Source organism: Rhinopithecus bieti, unplaced genomic scaffold (assembly GCF_001698545.2).
Source record: "Rhinopithecus bieti isolate Rb0 unplaced genomic scaffold, ASM169854v2 scaffold_71542, whole genome shotgun sequence".
NCBI lineage: Eukaryota > Metazoa > Chordata > Mammalia > Primates > Cercopithecidae > Rhinopithecus > Rhinopithecus bieti.
Window position 1 is genome coordinate 147,471 of NW_016826746.1, and position 16,969 is coordinate 164,439.

Here is a 16,969-nt window from a genome sequence, read left to right on the forward strand (position 1 = left end):
GTTCCAGGGCAGGCTTCTCTTCAGTGGGCAGTTGTGTTTGTGGCATTTCAGGCTTTGTTTTTCTTTCGTCTCTCTACTTTCTCTGCATCAACATGGGGTAGAGAGCAAATTCTCCATCAGAGAAGGGGAGGGACAAAGCCCCAGCCCTTGCTCACCTCTTCAAGACCTGTTGGGACCTGCTTAATTGGGTCTCTTAACTGGGCTGGGCCCAAGAAGTGGGATTTATCTGGAAAGTTACTTGGAAAAGGAGCCACTTTATTTTTCTCTCAGCCTCTGAATTCTGAGGTCCTTGAGAAAACCTGTGTTCCACAGCCTGACAGCCAAGATACTTGTCTGAAACCAGTGGGGTGTGCTGAAACTGAGAAGCACGACCTCGGAGCCAGACCTCCAGAGGAGTGGGGTGTAGGTTATGGGATGCCGGGCAGGGGGCTGGGCGTCAGCTGGGTCTCTGTCAGTCCAACAGAATGCTTGCGCTCCGTGTTCCATGGTGGGTGCTGGTGCGTGCTACCCCTCACCATCACCATCCTCCCTTGTGAGAGGCTTGCCCTGGGTGCATCTTGAATCGGGTTTTACTGTCCTCTTGCTGGCTCCACAGCATCCCTGACTGTGTTCTTTCACTCTTAGGTCTTTTTTTTTTTTTTTTTTGAGACGGAGTCTCGCTCTGTGGCCCAGGCTGGAGTGCAGTGGCCGGATCTCAGCTCACTGCAAGCTCCGCCTGCTGGGTTCACGCCATTCTCCTGCCTCAGCCTCCGGAGTAGCTGGGACTACAGGCGCCCGCCACCTCGCCCGGCTAGTTTTTTGTATTTTTTAGTAGAGACGGGGTTTCACCGTGTTAGCCAGGATGGTCTCGATCTCCTGACCTCGTGATCCGCCCGTCTCGGCCTCCCAAAGTGCTGGGATTACAGGCTTGAGCCACCGCGCCCGGCCACTCTTAGGTCTTAGCACACTTCCAGCTCATGGCAACCCATTGCTGCCCATGTATTCATTCACTTTTCTGTTTCCAACTAGAGTGTGAGCTCCTTGAACAGGGAACTTGTCATTCCTGTTTATCATCAAGCTGTTACTTGGGGGACATGTGACTGTTGCAGCCACACAGCAAGGTTTTCCTACAACAGCCCTGGGCCCACTGGCTTGTGGGTTTCCTAGGGTGCCCCCCACTCAGGCTACAACAACAGTTCTCACGTCCAAGAGACGATGAAGGATGACGGGGTCACGCAACTGGACACGCCAGGAAGCTGGCAGTTCCCAGTCCCGCCAGTGTTAGTTTCTCATCCCAGCTGGCTTTGTGTCTTATATTCTTTGCTCTTTGTTCCTGGGGCCTTTGGAGAGCCGCCATGGGCACCCAGGGAATGGAAGGAGGCCTCAGAGTGAATGCCACGTGCCCCCACCCCACCATTTACACAGCAGTCATCACCTGGTGGGGAGGAACGAGGACATCCTCATGTCTCGAAGCTGGCCCAGCCTTACAGACTAGTTCACTACAGTAGCTACCACTCAGTAGAGGGCACTCCCTCTCTCCTGGGAGGCAGAGCTGATATCTCCCTTCATGATGTCCTGACACTTCTGAGGCCCACTTCTCTAACCTGCTCCCTGCTGCTTGGCAGCAGGCCTGGCTCTTCCAGAAGCTCATGTGGCCCCAGCTGCCTCTTGGAGTCATTTTGGGACCTGAGACCACCCACATCCAGAACACTACCCACCTGGCACATAGCTGGGTGCTGCAGGGCTAGGGATCTGTCTTATTCTCTCACTAGGGCCTCCACTCTGATGTGAATCCCCCCACCTTTTCCTCCCTGGGCCGTACTCCTGGCAGGCTAACTGGTGATGGTCTCTGGTCATCCCTTCTTGTGTATCTTCTTCCTTGCCTCAGACCTGCTCAAGGAGTTATTTCTGAATAAAGTTATTTGCTGGGTGCAGTGGCTCATGCCTGTAATCCCAGCACTTTTCACTGTAGGCCTCAGCCTACATTCTAGGCCACCTTGTGGGAGGATCCCTTGATCCCAGGAATTGGAGACCAGCCTGGGCAAGATGGCAAAAACCTGTCTGCACAAAAACTTAGCTGGGCATGGTGGTCTCAGTTACTCAGGAGGCTGAGGCAGGAGGATCTCTTGAGCCCAGGAAGATGAGGCTGTAGTGAGCCATGATTGAGCCACTGATTGCATTCCACCCTGGGCAACAGAGCAAGGCCGTCTCTCCAAAAAGAAGATGGAAGAAAGAAAGAAAAAGTTATTGGGCCAGGCGCAGTGGCTCACGCTGGTCATCCCAACATTTTGGGAGGCCGTGGCAAGTGGATCTGTTGAGGTCAGGAGTTGGAGACCAGCCTGACCAACATGGTAGAACGCTGTCTCTGCTAAAAATACAAAAATTAGCTGGGCGCGGTGGTGTGTGCCTGTAATTCCAGCTACTTGGGAGGCAGAGGTTACAGTGAGCTGAGATTGCACCACTGCACTCCAACCTGGGTGACAGAGTGAGACTGTCTCAAAAAAAGAAAGAGAAAAAGTTACTGGCTAAAGGAAGTCATCCTCCTGGTGGCCTGGAGGGGAGGGAATCAACACCACAGTTATATGGGATGCCTGCTCCAGCAGCATGGGAGAGGAAGCCTCAAGAAGTGTTTCCTGAGCCATCAGGAGGGGATTCCAGGGCTATGGTCCTCCCTGAAGCATTGACACACATTTGGGGGAAGGTGCTTGCCATGGTGTGTTTCCACGATGATCAGTTTATTCCTGGTGTAAAGCAGGTCCCAGAATTCTCCTGGGAAGCCAGGCCTGTGCTTCTGCCTCTGTCCTGAGCCATCACTGGATTGAGCACAGCGCCCCCAGGGTAGAGCAGGGACTTGCCAGCTGGCTGGCAGTATGTGTGGTCTATGTGTGGCTGCTGTTCCCTGAGCTACATGACCCCATGTGGTTCCATCTGATTGCTGGATCTTAGGGTCTCCTGCGCACAATGGTTCCCTCCTGCAGCCTGTCCTCAGTGCCCCACACCTGCTGCCTAAACTTCTTTTACCTTGTCCCGCGTACGCTGGAGGTGCCTCCTCCAGTGGTGCAGCCCTGCTTGGTTAAGTGCTCCAGGGACGATCTGAGGAATGAGGAGACCAACTTAGAGCCGTGTCTGCTACAGCAGAGCCTGGTCCCCTAGAGGAGGTGTGTTTGTGGCAGGCACACTCCCACTGGGGACCTCTGCACGTGCTGTGTCCTCTGCCTGGAACACCCTCTCAAGCCTCAGACTCCTGCTCCCGCCACGCACCTGGCGGGAGCCTTGGCTGTTTTGCGGTTTGGGGGTGCCCTTGACCAAGCACCCCCAGACTTCAGTGGGCTGGCTGCCTTGGTGGCCTGGGTCTCACGTCCTTACCTTGGCTGTGTCCTCCAGGGAGTAAGTGCCTGGCTACATCGGGACCACCTTGCTCTTCAAAGTGAGATTTGAGAGAAGAGTGTTGCAAGAGTTGTTGGAGGCCCTTGCCCCTGTCTTGGCGGCAAAGAGAGGATCACCATCCTCTTTCGCTCTCGGTTGGTTTCTGTTGAGTTGGCCCCAGCAGCCAGTGAGGCCAGGTGATGCTAGGCCGTGGCCTGGGTACCCAGCAGCCCTCACAGCGTGTCTTTCTCTCACCAGGATGTGTTCGAAATGCGCTTTGCCAAGATGCCGGATGAGCCTGAGGAGCCGGTGGTGGCTGTGTCCTCCCCAGCAGTGCCCCCTCCCACCAAGGTTGTGGCCCCGCCCTCCTCCAGCGACAGCAGCAGCGATAGCTCCTCAGACAGTGACAGTTCGACTGATGACTCTGAGGAGGAGCGAGCCCAGCGGCTGGCTGAGCTCCAGGAGCAGGTGAGGGCGTTGGTGGCTCCATTCTTAATCCCCAGAGTCCATGGACCAGGGTGGCCTCCCCAAAAGTTTCTAAGAGAGATTCTTGGCTCTGAATTCCCAAGGGAGCAGAATTTTCACTGGACCACCTATGGCCTTTTCCCCTCTGCTAGGTCAAGTGCATGTTGATCATGCACGTATGTGTGATATTTGTGTTGAGCTTGCAGTTGGGGATAGGGAGTGACGTGGCCATTTTCTGGGCAGAGAGGAGGTGGCTTGATCCTTTCAATGTCTGGAAGGGGGAGGTTGAGCTAGGATGTTCGTCTCTCCTGGGGCTACCTGGTTGCTCCTCTCCCTATAGCCAGTCATCAGGCCCTTCGTGCCTGACGTGTCTGTATGCTCTTACTTAGCTTCTTAGGGGCCCTCCTTCTGGGATCAGGATGGCTGTGAGACTTAGTGTCTGTCGACTTGATCGGCTCCTCTGTTGAGGAGGACACTGGCAATCTTTGGAGTTGAGGGAATGGGTGGGGATAGGCTTGTTAGGAATCTGGTTAACATGACAGGTGCAGAGCTGGGGGCCTTCCCTCCCCCTGCGTCCCCTACACACCCTGATGCCCCAGGTGCATGTTTTTTGGAGCAGTCGCCTGGGTCTTGGGTGACAGGAAGGTGGTCTTAGCCCTGAGTGTGTGTCTTGCCTGTCTGGTCCACAGCTCAAAGCCGTCCACGAGCAGCTTGCAGCCCTCTCTCAGCCCCAGCAGAACAAACCAAAGAAAAAGGAGAAAGACAAGAAGGAAAAGAAAAAAGAAAAGCACAAAAGGAAAGAGGAAGTGGAAGAGAATAAAAAAAGCAAAGCCAAGGAACCTCCTCCCAAAAAGACAAAGAAAAATAATAGCAGCAACAGCAGTGCGAGGTCTGTGTCCCCTGAGTTTGCCCTGGGTGGGGACCCTCCTTCCAGGGCCTGTTCTGAGACTGTGTGGGCCACTGCCCCTCCCCGTCCTCATTGGGTGCGGAGGCTGCCCATCTGCAGCGTGGCTCCACAGGCCAGGCTGGTGGCCATTTGCACACAGGACTTAGCTGCACTGTCTCTGCCCCTTTCTGTAGGATGAGCCTTCGGAGCTCACCATGTTTGGTTGGGGGGGATAGGCGGCAAGGATGGGGCTGTAGCACAACCCCCACTCAGGCAGCCTGCAGTCACAGTTTACTTTCAGTCTCCACTGGGTGCTCCCAGAGATTGAGTTGCCTACGCCCCGTTTCCTGTGAAGGCCGGTGGGTGGGGGATATGGGAAGGGCACCCCCGGCACCCCTTCACCCCAACATACATGTGGAGGAATGAGTGCCTGGCATCCTCGGGGGGCCCGTTCTTGATGATGTCTGCATTGTCCCTTCATAGCAAGAAGGAGCCAGCGCCCATGAAGAGCAAGCCCCCTCCCACGTATGAGTCGGAGGAAGAGGACAAGTGCAAGCCTATGTCCTATGAGGAGAAGCGGCAGCTCAGCCTGGACATCAACAAGCTCCCCGGCGAGAAGCTGGGCCGCGTGGTGCACATCATCCAGTCACGGGAGCCCTCGCTGAAGAACTCCAACCCCGACGAGATTGAGATCGACTTTGAGACCCTGAAGCCGTCCACACTGCGTGAGCTGGAGCGCTATGTCACCTCCTGTTTGCGGAAGAAAAGGAAACCTCAAGGTGTGCTTGGGCCCTCTGGGCATGGAAGTCCTTCTGTGGGCACCCTTAGTAACTTCCCTCCTTGCTCAGTCTACTCTCTGTGCGCTTTTTCTTTCCAATTACAATGTTTGTGTTCTTGACACAGAAATCTCTGAAAGGTTGTGACATCACCCTCGGCCCTAGGCTGTCAGTGCCTTTCTAGATCTCTGACTGGTGGTGTCTGGGGCCCCTCTGCACCTTGTTGTCTGAAGCTGTGTTCTAAACCAGAGCTGCTTTCAACCCAGGCTGCCTGCTGCTGAGTCTCCCTCTGGCCTCTTTGGGGAAGGAGGACAGGCGGGTCTGCAGGGTCCCAGGACCTGTGTACCAATGGTTAATGCAGCACTGAACCGCCCTTTGTCCCTCTCTAGCAGGGACAGTTAGGTGTGGCATCCTTTCTGGACTCTTCCAAGCAGCTCTTTTGTGTCACACAGCTCATCTTGGCCTATGGCTTTCCTCTGAGGACTTAGGATCCGGTGTCAGGGCATTGCACAGTCTTTGTCCTCAGCCCAGACTGGCTCTTGGTGTCCTTGGGCCCCTACCTGGGGCACACCGCATGATGATTCCGGCGTGTGTCTGAACAGCTGTGTTGAGAGACCCCCTGGGGTCTCTCCCTGCCTTGCCTTCCCTCTGGGCAGCATGTTCCTTTTGGATCCTCTTCTTCCCCTGTCTGAACAGTAACTGGGAGAATCCAAGCCTCATGCCCAGCGGTACCTTGTGTTAGGAAATTACCCCTCTGCCTGGTCTCTTGAATCCCTGATAAACCCCCCAAAGGGAACTTGGAGAGATTGAAGGAACCTTGAAATCCCAATGTCCGCAGTCTACCCATGGGAACTGTGGGGCCACGTGGGTTCTGGGAGTGGCAGCTGGCAGGAGCAGCCCCTAGGCCCACCGTGCACAGGCTCCTCACTGGTCCTTTCTCCAGATGGATGGGGTGTGCCCATGGCTCAGAGCGGCCTCCTGGGCCACGGCCTCGCCTGACAAGCTCCCATTGCTTGGGTTGCAGCTGAGAAAGTTGATGTGATTGCCGGCTCCTCCAAGATGAAGGGCTTCTCGTCCTCAGAGTCGGAGAGCTCCAGTGAGTCCAGCTCCTCTGACAGCGAAGACTCCGAAACAGGTTAGGTGACTTGTGTCCTACGTGTCTTACCAAACTCCTCCCACCTGTGCCCAGCACCAGCTCAGTCCTGTGTCCAGGATGCTAGAGCCCAGAGACGGCCATCCCAGAACTTGCTCAGTTCCTCTGTCTGCCTGTCTCTGTGTCGTCTCCCAGGGGCCATGGATAGCCTTGCATTCTGTGCAGCAGTGTCCATTCTCTCAGCCTGTCCGTCATGCTGTCCCTGCCAGGGGCTGGTCATGGAGGGCAAATGGCCAAAGGCGTTGACACTGCGCGGAGCCCTGGATGGTGGGTGGGGAGGCTGGGCCATGAGGACTGTGGGCATGGGGTCCCAGGCTGTGCTGTTGACCTTGAGGTGACCGCACCCAGCTTTGTGCCCCAGAGGAGACTTCGTGTCCCTAGGGCCTTCCCCATATCACATGCAGTGCGGCAGCTTCAGGGAGACACTTTGCTGGTTTCTGGTGGATGTGGAGCAGACTGCAGCTGGCCAGCCGCATGGCCAGTCTGCTGCTGGCCCCTGCCATCACCTGGGCCCCGGCCATTGCCTGCTCCTCCCCAGAGTGTGCTCGTTGCTGTGTTGGCTGCTCTTGAATCTGCCCTAACTCCACACACACCTGGACTTGGTGTGTCTCTCCTGCAATTCTAACTAACAGTCCCTTCTCTTCAAGCCCTGTGGGCCTGCACGTCGGACCCTGGGTTCCGCCTTAGAGCCCACTTTCTGAGCAGCAGCCTCAGTGGGAGGTGGAGGCAGGTAGCGATTCTGGGTGCCAGGTGGGAGTGGAGAGGGTCTGCTCTCCTCCAAGTGTGCACTTTCCTCATTATTCTCAGGGGCACAGATGCTCAGGCTGGTGCAGAGGAGAGGATAGGGAGGGAGCCATGGTGCCCAGGAGGCCTGGCAACCAGCCCCTGCTGAGCGATGGAGCTAACATCCTGTGTTTATGGCCAGCGGGGTTGCCGCTAGGCTGGTGCAGCTGCGTCAGTGAGCTGGCGTGCTGCAGACCACCTGAGAGCTGGCCCTAGGGTCTCAGGCAGGCTGGTGAGTGGGCATCCACAGTGGGAAACCTGTGTTTTGGCAGTAGACTCCTGCATGTTTTCCCACGGGCTTGTCACATCCCTGGGATTTTATTCTAACTAGAAATAAATGCTAACCGTCAATAATCAGTGCATGTAAATAACTTGATCGTGCCGAGGAAGATTGAGGACCCCTCACAGCAGCTGGGGAGAGCCATGTTGCTCTGAGGTGTGTGCGCACAGATGGGGCGGGGGCAGGTGGCACCTCGGGTCTTGTCAGTATTCCTTTTCGCTTGGACAGCCTGGTGCCCTCTGCTTCCCAGGTGAGTGAGGAGACTTGCCTTGAAGTGGGCTGAAAGACCCTCTAGGACTCCAGATGCCCACATTCTCTAGCACAACTGTGCAGAATGCCCTAGGCAGCTCACTGGTCCTGGCCTTCCCTGTCGCCATCCTTCACCCTTTCATCTCTAACCAGCACTCTCCCCACACTGCTTTTGTAATCCATCAGCCAGCAGGAGGCGCTGCACCCCATGGCTGCCCAGGATAGGGCTGGCTCTGCCACCCGAAGCTAGGGCTCCCACTCGCCGCACAGTGAGTGGGGTGAATGGCTGTATTCTTGGATCCAATTAGCATTCCTGGTGGCCGCTGACTTTTCACTTCCGGTGCCAGCCAAGCCTCCAGCTTGCCTTCCTCTGGGTTTTTGCACCTCCTGTTTTCTAGCTGACTGCTCCTACCGGAGGTTTTGTAGCCTTTTCATGTAAGGATCTGAGTGACCAAGTGGAAACCCCAGATGCTGAAATTGTCAGGGGACCCGATTAACTAAAATGACATGGCATGGTTGGGGGGGGGGGGGTTGCTATTTTAGCCCTCACAAGACAAGACACCTTAGAGGGCTGTGGATATCACATCCTGATTTCCAGTCTGTGGTCGTGGCCTTTGCCCTTGGCCTCTGCGTCCCTCTTCTGGGCTCCTCTGCTTTGGGAGAGGAGTTGGGAACGCTTCTGGCTTCCTGAGTGAGTGCCCCACACCCATCCTGCTGCTGCTGAGATTTTATTATTTTTTCACTCCCCCACTTTAAAAAAAGTGGAAAGATTGTGCAACAAGTAATCTGAGAGTCCTGGGAACAGCTGTCCTGGCGGGAAGGAGGGCGAGATTTACAGTCTCAGAGCCTCTGGCTCCCAGGCTCCCAGGCTCCCAGGCTGTGGCAGTCCAGCCCTGGCCGCTCGCGCAGCTGCCTGGGCTCTGGCCTTCCCCTCTTCCCAGACGCCCTCCCCACCTTGGGTTTTGCCTGGCTCCCTTTTGTCTTCGCAGTCCTGACCAGCAGGGGCTTTCCTTTGCCTTCTGTGTGCACTGAGTGAGCTCTGTCGTGGGCCGGCAGGGTGCTTCTGCTCTCAGGCGGGGCTGCTGTGAGGGTTTTGTACGGCAGATCCCGAAGCGGGAACCCACACCCTGGCACCAATAAGTGCAGCCTTCTCCTGCCCTGTCCTGCACAGGACTCTGCATTCTCAGGGCGGGGGAGCAGAGGGGGCGTAGCTAGCTCCTTCAGCAGCTGCTCTCCTGGGTCCAGGAAGTCCAGCAGCCCTGATGTCCATGGCCAGTTACAGGCAGCTCTGCCTTAGTGGAGGAGTGGATCAGGGTGGGGGAACATTATTTCCCTTTGGTATTTTGGGGCCTAATTGATTTGCAGCTCCCCCCAACCCCCCTTGTTCTTGTGTTTCCATTTGGATTGGAGCCGAAATTCCTGAAAGGGCCTATTTTTGTCACTTATACTACGGGGTTAGTTCCGCTGACACGGCCCTGAGACATGAATCACCAAAAGAAACCAAACAGAGTCACTAGATTGAGGCTGGGGGGTGTGATACTGAACACCCCTCCTGGCAGCTATCCATAGACCAGGATGCTGTAGACTGATGCAGGCGTGGGGTGGTCCTCTGCGGCCAGGCTCCAGTTCAGGAAACCACGGAACACAGGCAGGAGGAGGATGGTGGGGGTGGGTGCTGCTTTCCTAGCTGGGTCCCAGGCTACCATGTATTCCCCACCCTCTGCCCCGGCAGCATGCAGTGCAGTGGGCCAGCCCTACCACTTCCTCTCATTCCAGCTAGTGCTTGGGCTGTGGTCTTTCATTGAGCTGTGATTCCAACTAAAGCCTGGAGCTGCTTGAGGGTTCTGTATTGAGACAGGCAGGGGTAGGGCACAAATGCCACCCTCCCACCACCCCTAGGGCATCTGCAGACCTGGGGGGGCCAGACTGGAGGAAGATACTGTCCCAGGTGGGCTGTGGACAGCACTGTGGCTTTGCTGTCATTAGCAGTGGGGTTAGGTCTGCCCAGCATATGGGGCAGGGCATGTCCTAGGAATCTCCTAGCTTTGACTTGTCACATTGCTGACATCTGGCTCTTCCCAAGTGTCACGCACAGGTCTTCGTGAGCTGAGGTGTCTCCACAGCTTATATTCCTCTTAGGGGATACCCCCTTCACCTCCGCTACCTGGGCTGGGACAGGGTTTCAGGGAGGTGTGAGAGATCCTCCTGGGCTTTGGTCTGGTCTTCTAGTAGGAGCGGGAGCGCAGTTCAGCTATTTTAGTCTCCTGGCTTCCTTTTCCCAGGATTGGAGCATGTGGGTGTTTCTTAATGGCTCCAGGGGAAAAAGGAATGCTTGATGTTTTGGAAAGATTCGAGCTGGGAAGTGCAGACAGAGGCTATGGGGCATTCTTACCACACAACCAGCCTCAGCTTCCTGACCCCCAGGGTCTTTGAGGCACTTAGTCGCATCTCCAGGCCTGCTGCTTGCCTCTTCCAGAGTGTGGCGCTTACCTAGGGGAAGAGTGAGGACCCTGAAGGTGGGGGAATAGGAAGAGACTTGAAGATGGGGCAGTAGCCTTTCCGTCTGCACAGCCAGGTGACTCCCCCCTACACACCCAGTATTTGCAGCTGGAGGGATTCTGGGGCTTCATGGGCGGGTGAGGGTGAGCCTTGTGGAATGTGGCCTGGAGTGAGAGGCGGCCAGTGGGCGGGTTTTTCCCATGCCCGCACTCAGGGGCCAGGGAGTAGCACGTCGGTTGCATCCGTGACTCCAGCAGAGGCATCTGCTCTGCTGCGTGGGTGGGAACAAGCCCAGCGCCCCTCCCTGGTCCAGGGAGCCATGTTGGATGCCCCAGAAAAGGAAAGAAAGGACAAGACTTTATTCCTTGGCGTATTTCTTTTTCTTTTTTTCTTCCTCTTCAACAGTGTATATAATAGGTTTTGCTTTTAGAGTTTGAACTTTTGTTTGGGGATCTGGAGGAATGCAGAGATGAGGCTGTTTGCTCTTTCCCCTCCACAGGGGATCCTGCATTCGGGTACCTCCTTTCTTAGGGACCCAGGTGGAAGGGCTGGCATTGCCTCCCTGAGAATAGACAGTGCGCAGCCCCTGGATGAGATGAGCTCAAAGTCAGCAGGGGCCTAGTTGGTTTGCCACACCTGTCTGGTGGGACAGGGCAGGGGTACCACTCAAATTCAAAAGAAGCCACTTGAGGGCAGTAAAGGAAATGCCGGCGTGTGCTCAGCAGGCAGGGCACTCGTGGAGCTTGGTAGTGGGGGCCAAAGCCACTCTGTGGAAGCTGAGCAGGCTGGGGGTGGTTTACGAGGCGTTCATGTGTTCTGCCTCTGTGACCTTTCTAAGGGGGTGGTGGGTCTGTCCCTACCTACGGTTAGCCAGGCACGGGGCAGGGCTCCAGTCTCCAGTGCTGTTCTTGTGCGCATCAGCCACCAGGGCGCAGGAGGCTGGCTCGGTCTGCAGTTCTTCTGTTCTTGTGACTTAAATGGTACATTCCACACCATTTCTCTCACACTGGTTTCTCTCTCCCTCTACGTAGGTCCTGCCTAATCATTGGACACGGACTCTTAATAAAACGGTCTTCAGTTCCAGATTCCTTCCCAGCAAGCTATAGCTTAAGTCCATTTTCTTCCGTGAAAGGGACAGGACTCCATCAAGTTATGGAATTCCTCAGAGCCCTGGGCCTGTCCCCCGGGGTGGATTAGTCATGTCCAGCAGCACATGCCTAGTCCCGCCTTCGGGAAGGCTGCCTGCCTGGCCAGCAGCCCGGGCCTCCCCGTGTAAAGACTGCCTGGCTGTCCTGCCCAGCCTCCCTGGTCCTCTGGGGTCCTCTGGGTGGGTGGCATCTCCTGGAGGGTGATGACAGTCCCCCACACATGCATTCATGTGGTGCTGCTCTGTGTGCAAAGCCAGACCCCAACTATGTTTTCTCTCTTTGTCCCATCCCTCTTTTTCTGGGACTTTGGACCCTAACTACTTCCCTCCTGAACCTCGCAGTGACATTAGTCCAGGAGAGCTCTTGTTCAGTGTGCGGAAGAACACTCTGACCTCTAGAGCTGTCCCAGATAAGGAGTGGGAGCTTTAGAGGCAAGGCCTCTAGACCCTGGAAGGCTCAGTGAGGCTCTTCCCACAGCATGCTTCTCACTGATACCCTATAAGGCTCGAGCCACCGCTGACTCTGAACCTTTTGGAGTCTTTCCTCCTCCGTCTCCATTGTTCCCGTGCATTTCCAAAAGCTTAAGTTGCCTGGCGGGCATTTCCCCAGTTTCTTTGGCCTCCCTCTTCTCAAGTCACATAGGGAAAGTACCTCCTGGAACCAGGCTGCAGTGTGCAGGACCTGCCGGGCAGGCACTGGTGAAGGGCCTTGGGCCCATCATTCCCCAATCCCACCTAACCCCACCCACCTCCTCTAGTGGGGCGATTCTGGGCTGGTGGACCGGAGAGGGTGTCACAGACCCTCAGGGACTGCCCCATGGACACCTCTGATTGGTGTTAACAGTGTGAACATTTTCCCCGTCTTCAGTCACTTAGAATAACGACAGCCTCTGGGGTTGGGGCAGGCGAGGGTGGCCACATCATCCAAGCCCTCCCAGAGGCACTAATAGGCTTTTTTGCTCTAAAAATAAATACCGGCCCTTTTTTGGTCACAAATCCAGCATCTCAGCAGAAAACTGCCTGACGTGAAAAGTCCCCTAAGAAACTGCGTCTGCGTTTCAGGGGCTTTTCATTTTTTCTTCTTTTTTAAAGTGTAGATTGTGGGTGCTTCCTAAAGGCCTGCCTTCTTCTGGAACTGGAAGTGGGCTGTCGCCATGGGCAAGCCCTCGGGTGCCGGCTCCCCGCCCAATGTGGGAGCCCTGGCAGCTCTCCTCAGCTCCCTGGGCTTGAGCAGCTGTAACTGCCCCAGATTCGCTGTGGAAGCAGGGGCTAGCCCTGGCCTCACCAGAGCCTCCCGGGGCCTGCATTGATGCTCAGGAGTTCCTGGGCTGCTCTTGATCTTCTCTGGGCATCCAGCTTCCAGTCAAGCTCCGTTTGCCAAACAAACTATTCTGAGCTGCCCTTTGGCCTGCGCCTGTTGTGTTCCTGTTGCAGCCCCGCCTGGCTGAGATGGGAGCAGGCGGGAGAGCCTTCATGCCCAGATTCCCACAGGACAGTTGGGGAGCTGCTGGCATTGTCTTTCTGGGAAGATTGTGCTTTCTTGGACCAAATGGCAGCCTGGATTCCCAGTGTCAGGCCTGCATGCTGCCCCTGGCCCCCCCCCCCCCACTGCGCATGCACACACAGTGTACATGGGCCATAGCCACAGGCCAGCTCTCCTCCAGGGTCCTTTCAATCTCACTGTCCAGGGACCCTCTCCTTCTTGCCCATGGGGCTTCCATCTGGCAGAGAGCGCTCAGGGCTTGTTGAACTTGAAAGCACATTAGACTTAAGCTGTCACCTGTGCTTGGTGCCCCAGGAACAGCCAGAGAGGACAGTGCCCACTCACTTCTCCTTGTTGGCAGCCTCCTGTGCAGGAAGTGCCAGCCGGGCCTCAACGCACCAGCTGGCTTATGGGTCCTGAGGAGGAGCCGGAGGCGGCCGCTCAGTGCAGGCGGGGACTCCTCTCCTCTGCCCTGACCTTACCTTCCATCCTGCCTCCTTTATTGGAGTGGGGCTGGGGGGTGGGCGGAATCAGTGTTTTAATCGGATTTTTAAAAAACATTTTATTTCTTTGTACAATTACCATCCTATGTAAAGATGAAATTTGTGTTGAGTTGAAGATTGTCATGGAATAAAGATCACACCGTACTTGAGGCCATCTTCATGTAACCCTTTCTAGAGAGTTTTGTGTGGGGGTGTCTTGGGGCTGGTGTGTTGTGAAGCTGTGCACTTCCTGTCTTGTCTTTTACTGGTAACTCCAACACAAGGCTCAGACCATGTGGGCCAGATGGGGCTACCTCTACCACCAGCCCCTTTAGTCATCTGGTCCTGGGGGTCTGCCGTGTACCTCTCACCTTCTCTCCCCCACTTGTTAGTCCTGCCTTGCCTGGGGGCCCCAGCACTTGCAAGGGGCCCTGGAGACAAGTCCCCAGGATATTACCTGTGGCCTTTCCAAGGCAGCTGAGACATGCCCCCTGGAATCCCCACAGGCCCTGCTGCACATTATCCCTATATCTCCTCCTATGGGCCTCTGCTCACAGCCCACAGGCTGTGAGGTGTTAGAGTAGCTATCCCTCTTTTACAACTGAAAAAACAAGGTTTCTTCCAAGGCCACAAGACAATAGGCGAGCCCCAGCATGTCCTTCCCTTGCACACACACTTTCTCCCTCAACTCTGCATCTGGACACATCCCTGAGGCTTCTCCTAGTCAGACTTCACAGGGTGGCCCTGCTGCTTCCCACTACCTTCTGCCTCCTGCCCCAGGTCCCCTCCGAGGTATGCCTAGCATGCCCCTAGACACCATGGCTCCATCACCTCCTCACACCAGGATTAGTGCTGGGAGAGAAGCCGTGGCCTTTTCTTCCTGCTTCCCTAGTGTGCAGGGTCCCACTGGTCCTGTGGCCGCCAGCCTCTGCAGCCAGTGTTCCTCCCACTGCACCACAGCAGTCAGACTCCCTGTTGCCCTGACACTGCAAATCTACCCAAGCTTTCCCTTCTGGCATGTCTCACCCACAACAGTATCTCTCTCACCAGATGTCATACTCTGACCCAGAGCGTCCTGAGCCCTGTATGCAGGTTTGAGGTGGGGCCCCAGGTTCCCCCGTGTCCCCATTTGCAGCCCCTGGTCATTTGTACAAGGACGTGTGTCTGTAGCTGCTGAGGTCTGTGTCTGTGTCTTGTCTCGCGTGGAGTGGTGAGCTCTTACAGGGCACAAGGTCTTTCCCCATCCCTTTTGGTGTCTTGCTGCACTGAGGGCCACGAGCCTCACAGAAGCTTAGCGTGGCCCTCCACGAAGCAGATCCAAGTGGAAGGAGCCTCGATTTGGGCAAAGCATGTGTCCTCCAACACCAGCAGCAAGAGGCAGCACCCTGGCAAGGAGCTCAGGCGAAGCCAGGCAGTGCCATGAAGTGCTTCTCAGTGACAGGAATCCAAAAGGCGCCATATCATGGGCCCGGCCTCCAATCTGGTGGCTGGCGACTGTGTGACCTGCCAGCCCGTGAGCACTGGCCAGGGCTCATGTCCCCCACTGGGGCTTGTACACCATCCATGTTTGGTGAGGGGACATCCAGCTGGCAGAAGTCCCTTAGTGTAAATCTCTGGAGTGGGGACAGAGGTGGGCACGCTGGCTCTCGAGTACACCTCCTAGGGGCAGACATACCCTGGACCCATCCACCCCACTGTGGTGCCAAGCTGTCGGCCCACAGGAACAAGGGCACATGCCGCCTTCTGTCTGCAGCATGGTGACTGTGTCCCAAAGCAGGGACTTCTGAGGTCCATCTACCTCTTTAGTTGCTGGTCATTCCCAGGGGGCCAGCCTGCTCCTTTTTTTCTTCCCGGAGTGGGCTCTCTGCATTCTCCCTTGCCGATATGTTCCTCACCGTCCTTTGGCTCTCGCCCCAGCTGAGCCTCTCTGCTTCCCCTTTGAGAATGGAAAGGAGTGGGCCTCAGAGGGCCATGCAGTTGGAAGCCCCTGTGAAGCTGTTTTTTAGCCATGTGACCCTAGACAAGTCCCCTCCCTTCTCAGAGCCCCTCTTTTCTCAACTGTCAGATGAATGTGACCGTTGCAGCCATCACAAGTTGTTGGAAAACTGAGCAGGTTGCCGTCCAGGCCATGCACTCAGTCCCTATAGTAAGTGACTGACCCTTGAGTAGTGGGAGGCGTTGGGCAAGCTCTCAGCTTCCAGTGCGGCTGTGGTGATCTGAAGCTTGGCAGGGGAAGCTTTTTCAGGCACAGTCCCTGCTAGGAAAAGCAGCAGGCAAGTGGGTAGGTGATGCCTCGCATGTCTCTCACTCCCCCGTGATGACCAACTTATCCCGCTTCGAACCCGCTGCCCTCTCTCAGGGTCACTGGTCCTTCTCCTGAACGTGCCCTGTTTTTTCCTCTTTCTCCATCCAAGGCCAGCTCACTCACCTTCTCCCCCAGAGCCTCACTACCTTCTCTTTTCCTCTGCAGAGATGGCTCCGAAGTCAAAAAAGAAGGGGCACCCCGGGAGGGAGCAGAAGAAGGTACATGGGCTCAGGGGGCATCCTCCATTATGTGGGACATTGGGTCTGGCCCTGGCCAGTTCTGCCTGCCTGACATCAGCCTGTCTGTCTGTCTTTCTATCTGCAGCACCATCATCACCACCATCAGCAGATGCAGCAGGCCCCGGCTCCTGTGCCCCAGCAGCCGCCCCCGCCTCCCCAGCAGCCCCCACCGCCTCCACCTCCGCAGCAGCAACAGCAGCCGCCGCCCCCGCCTCCCCCACCCTCCATGCCTCAGCAGGCAGCCCCGGCGATGAAGTCCTCGCCCCCACCCTTCATTGCCACCCAGGTGCCCGTCCTGGAGCCCCAGCTCCCAGGCAGCGTCTTTGACCCCATCGGCCACTTCACCCAGCCCATCCTGCACCTGCCGCAGCCCGAGCTGCCCCCTCACCTGCCCCAGCCGCCTGAGCACAGCACTCCACCCCATCTCAACCAGCACGCGGTGGTCTCTCCTCCAGGTGAGCCGTGGCCCACCCCGGTGTGGGCTGAGACCCCTTCCTGTCTCGGTTCGCCTCAAGACAGGTCTTGCATGAAGTTATTAACACGTTGATTCAGAAGATTTTTGTTTTTGTTTTTTAAACACCTGAGACATTTGAGTAACAATCTAGATGATTTTGACTTATTTCTCCTGCTGAGCCAGGCGTCATGTTAGATGAGAAAAGCTGCGACCCCTCTGCAGCTTTTCTAATCGGGGTTGGGGGATACACTCATGCAATGGGATTCCTCCCGTGGAACCTGGACAGCACTCACCTGGGGGATATGGGGACAGGGCCACCTTCTTGGGGGCCTGGGCAATGGCCAGGCAAGTGGGGGACTAAGCTCTGCACTGAGGTCTGAAGGGCCATTGTAAGCATGGGAAGCAGGAGCTGGGGACACAGCA

The 16,969-nt window shown here is 56.2% G+C and overlaps 1 protein-coding gene across 1 annotated transcript in view; it reads left to right on the forward strand.

Moving 5' to 3' along the window:
• Positions 1-16,969, forward strand: part of BRD4 (bromodomain containing 4) — a 100,956-nt gene that overhangs the window by 75,792 nt on the left and 8,195 nt on the right. The window contains 7 exon segments of the mRNA XM_017863558.1: positions 3,604-3,813; positions 4,500-4,699; positions 5,180-5,475; positions 6,497-6,607; positions 16,019-16,071; positions 16,178-16,634; positions 16,730-16,782. Of these exon segments, the coding sequence (XP_017719047.1) occupies positions 3,604-3,813; positions 4,500-4,699; positions 5,180-5,475; positions 6,497-6,607; positions 16,019-16,071; positions 16,178-16,634; positions 16,730-16,782 (1,380 nt within the window).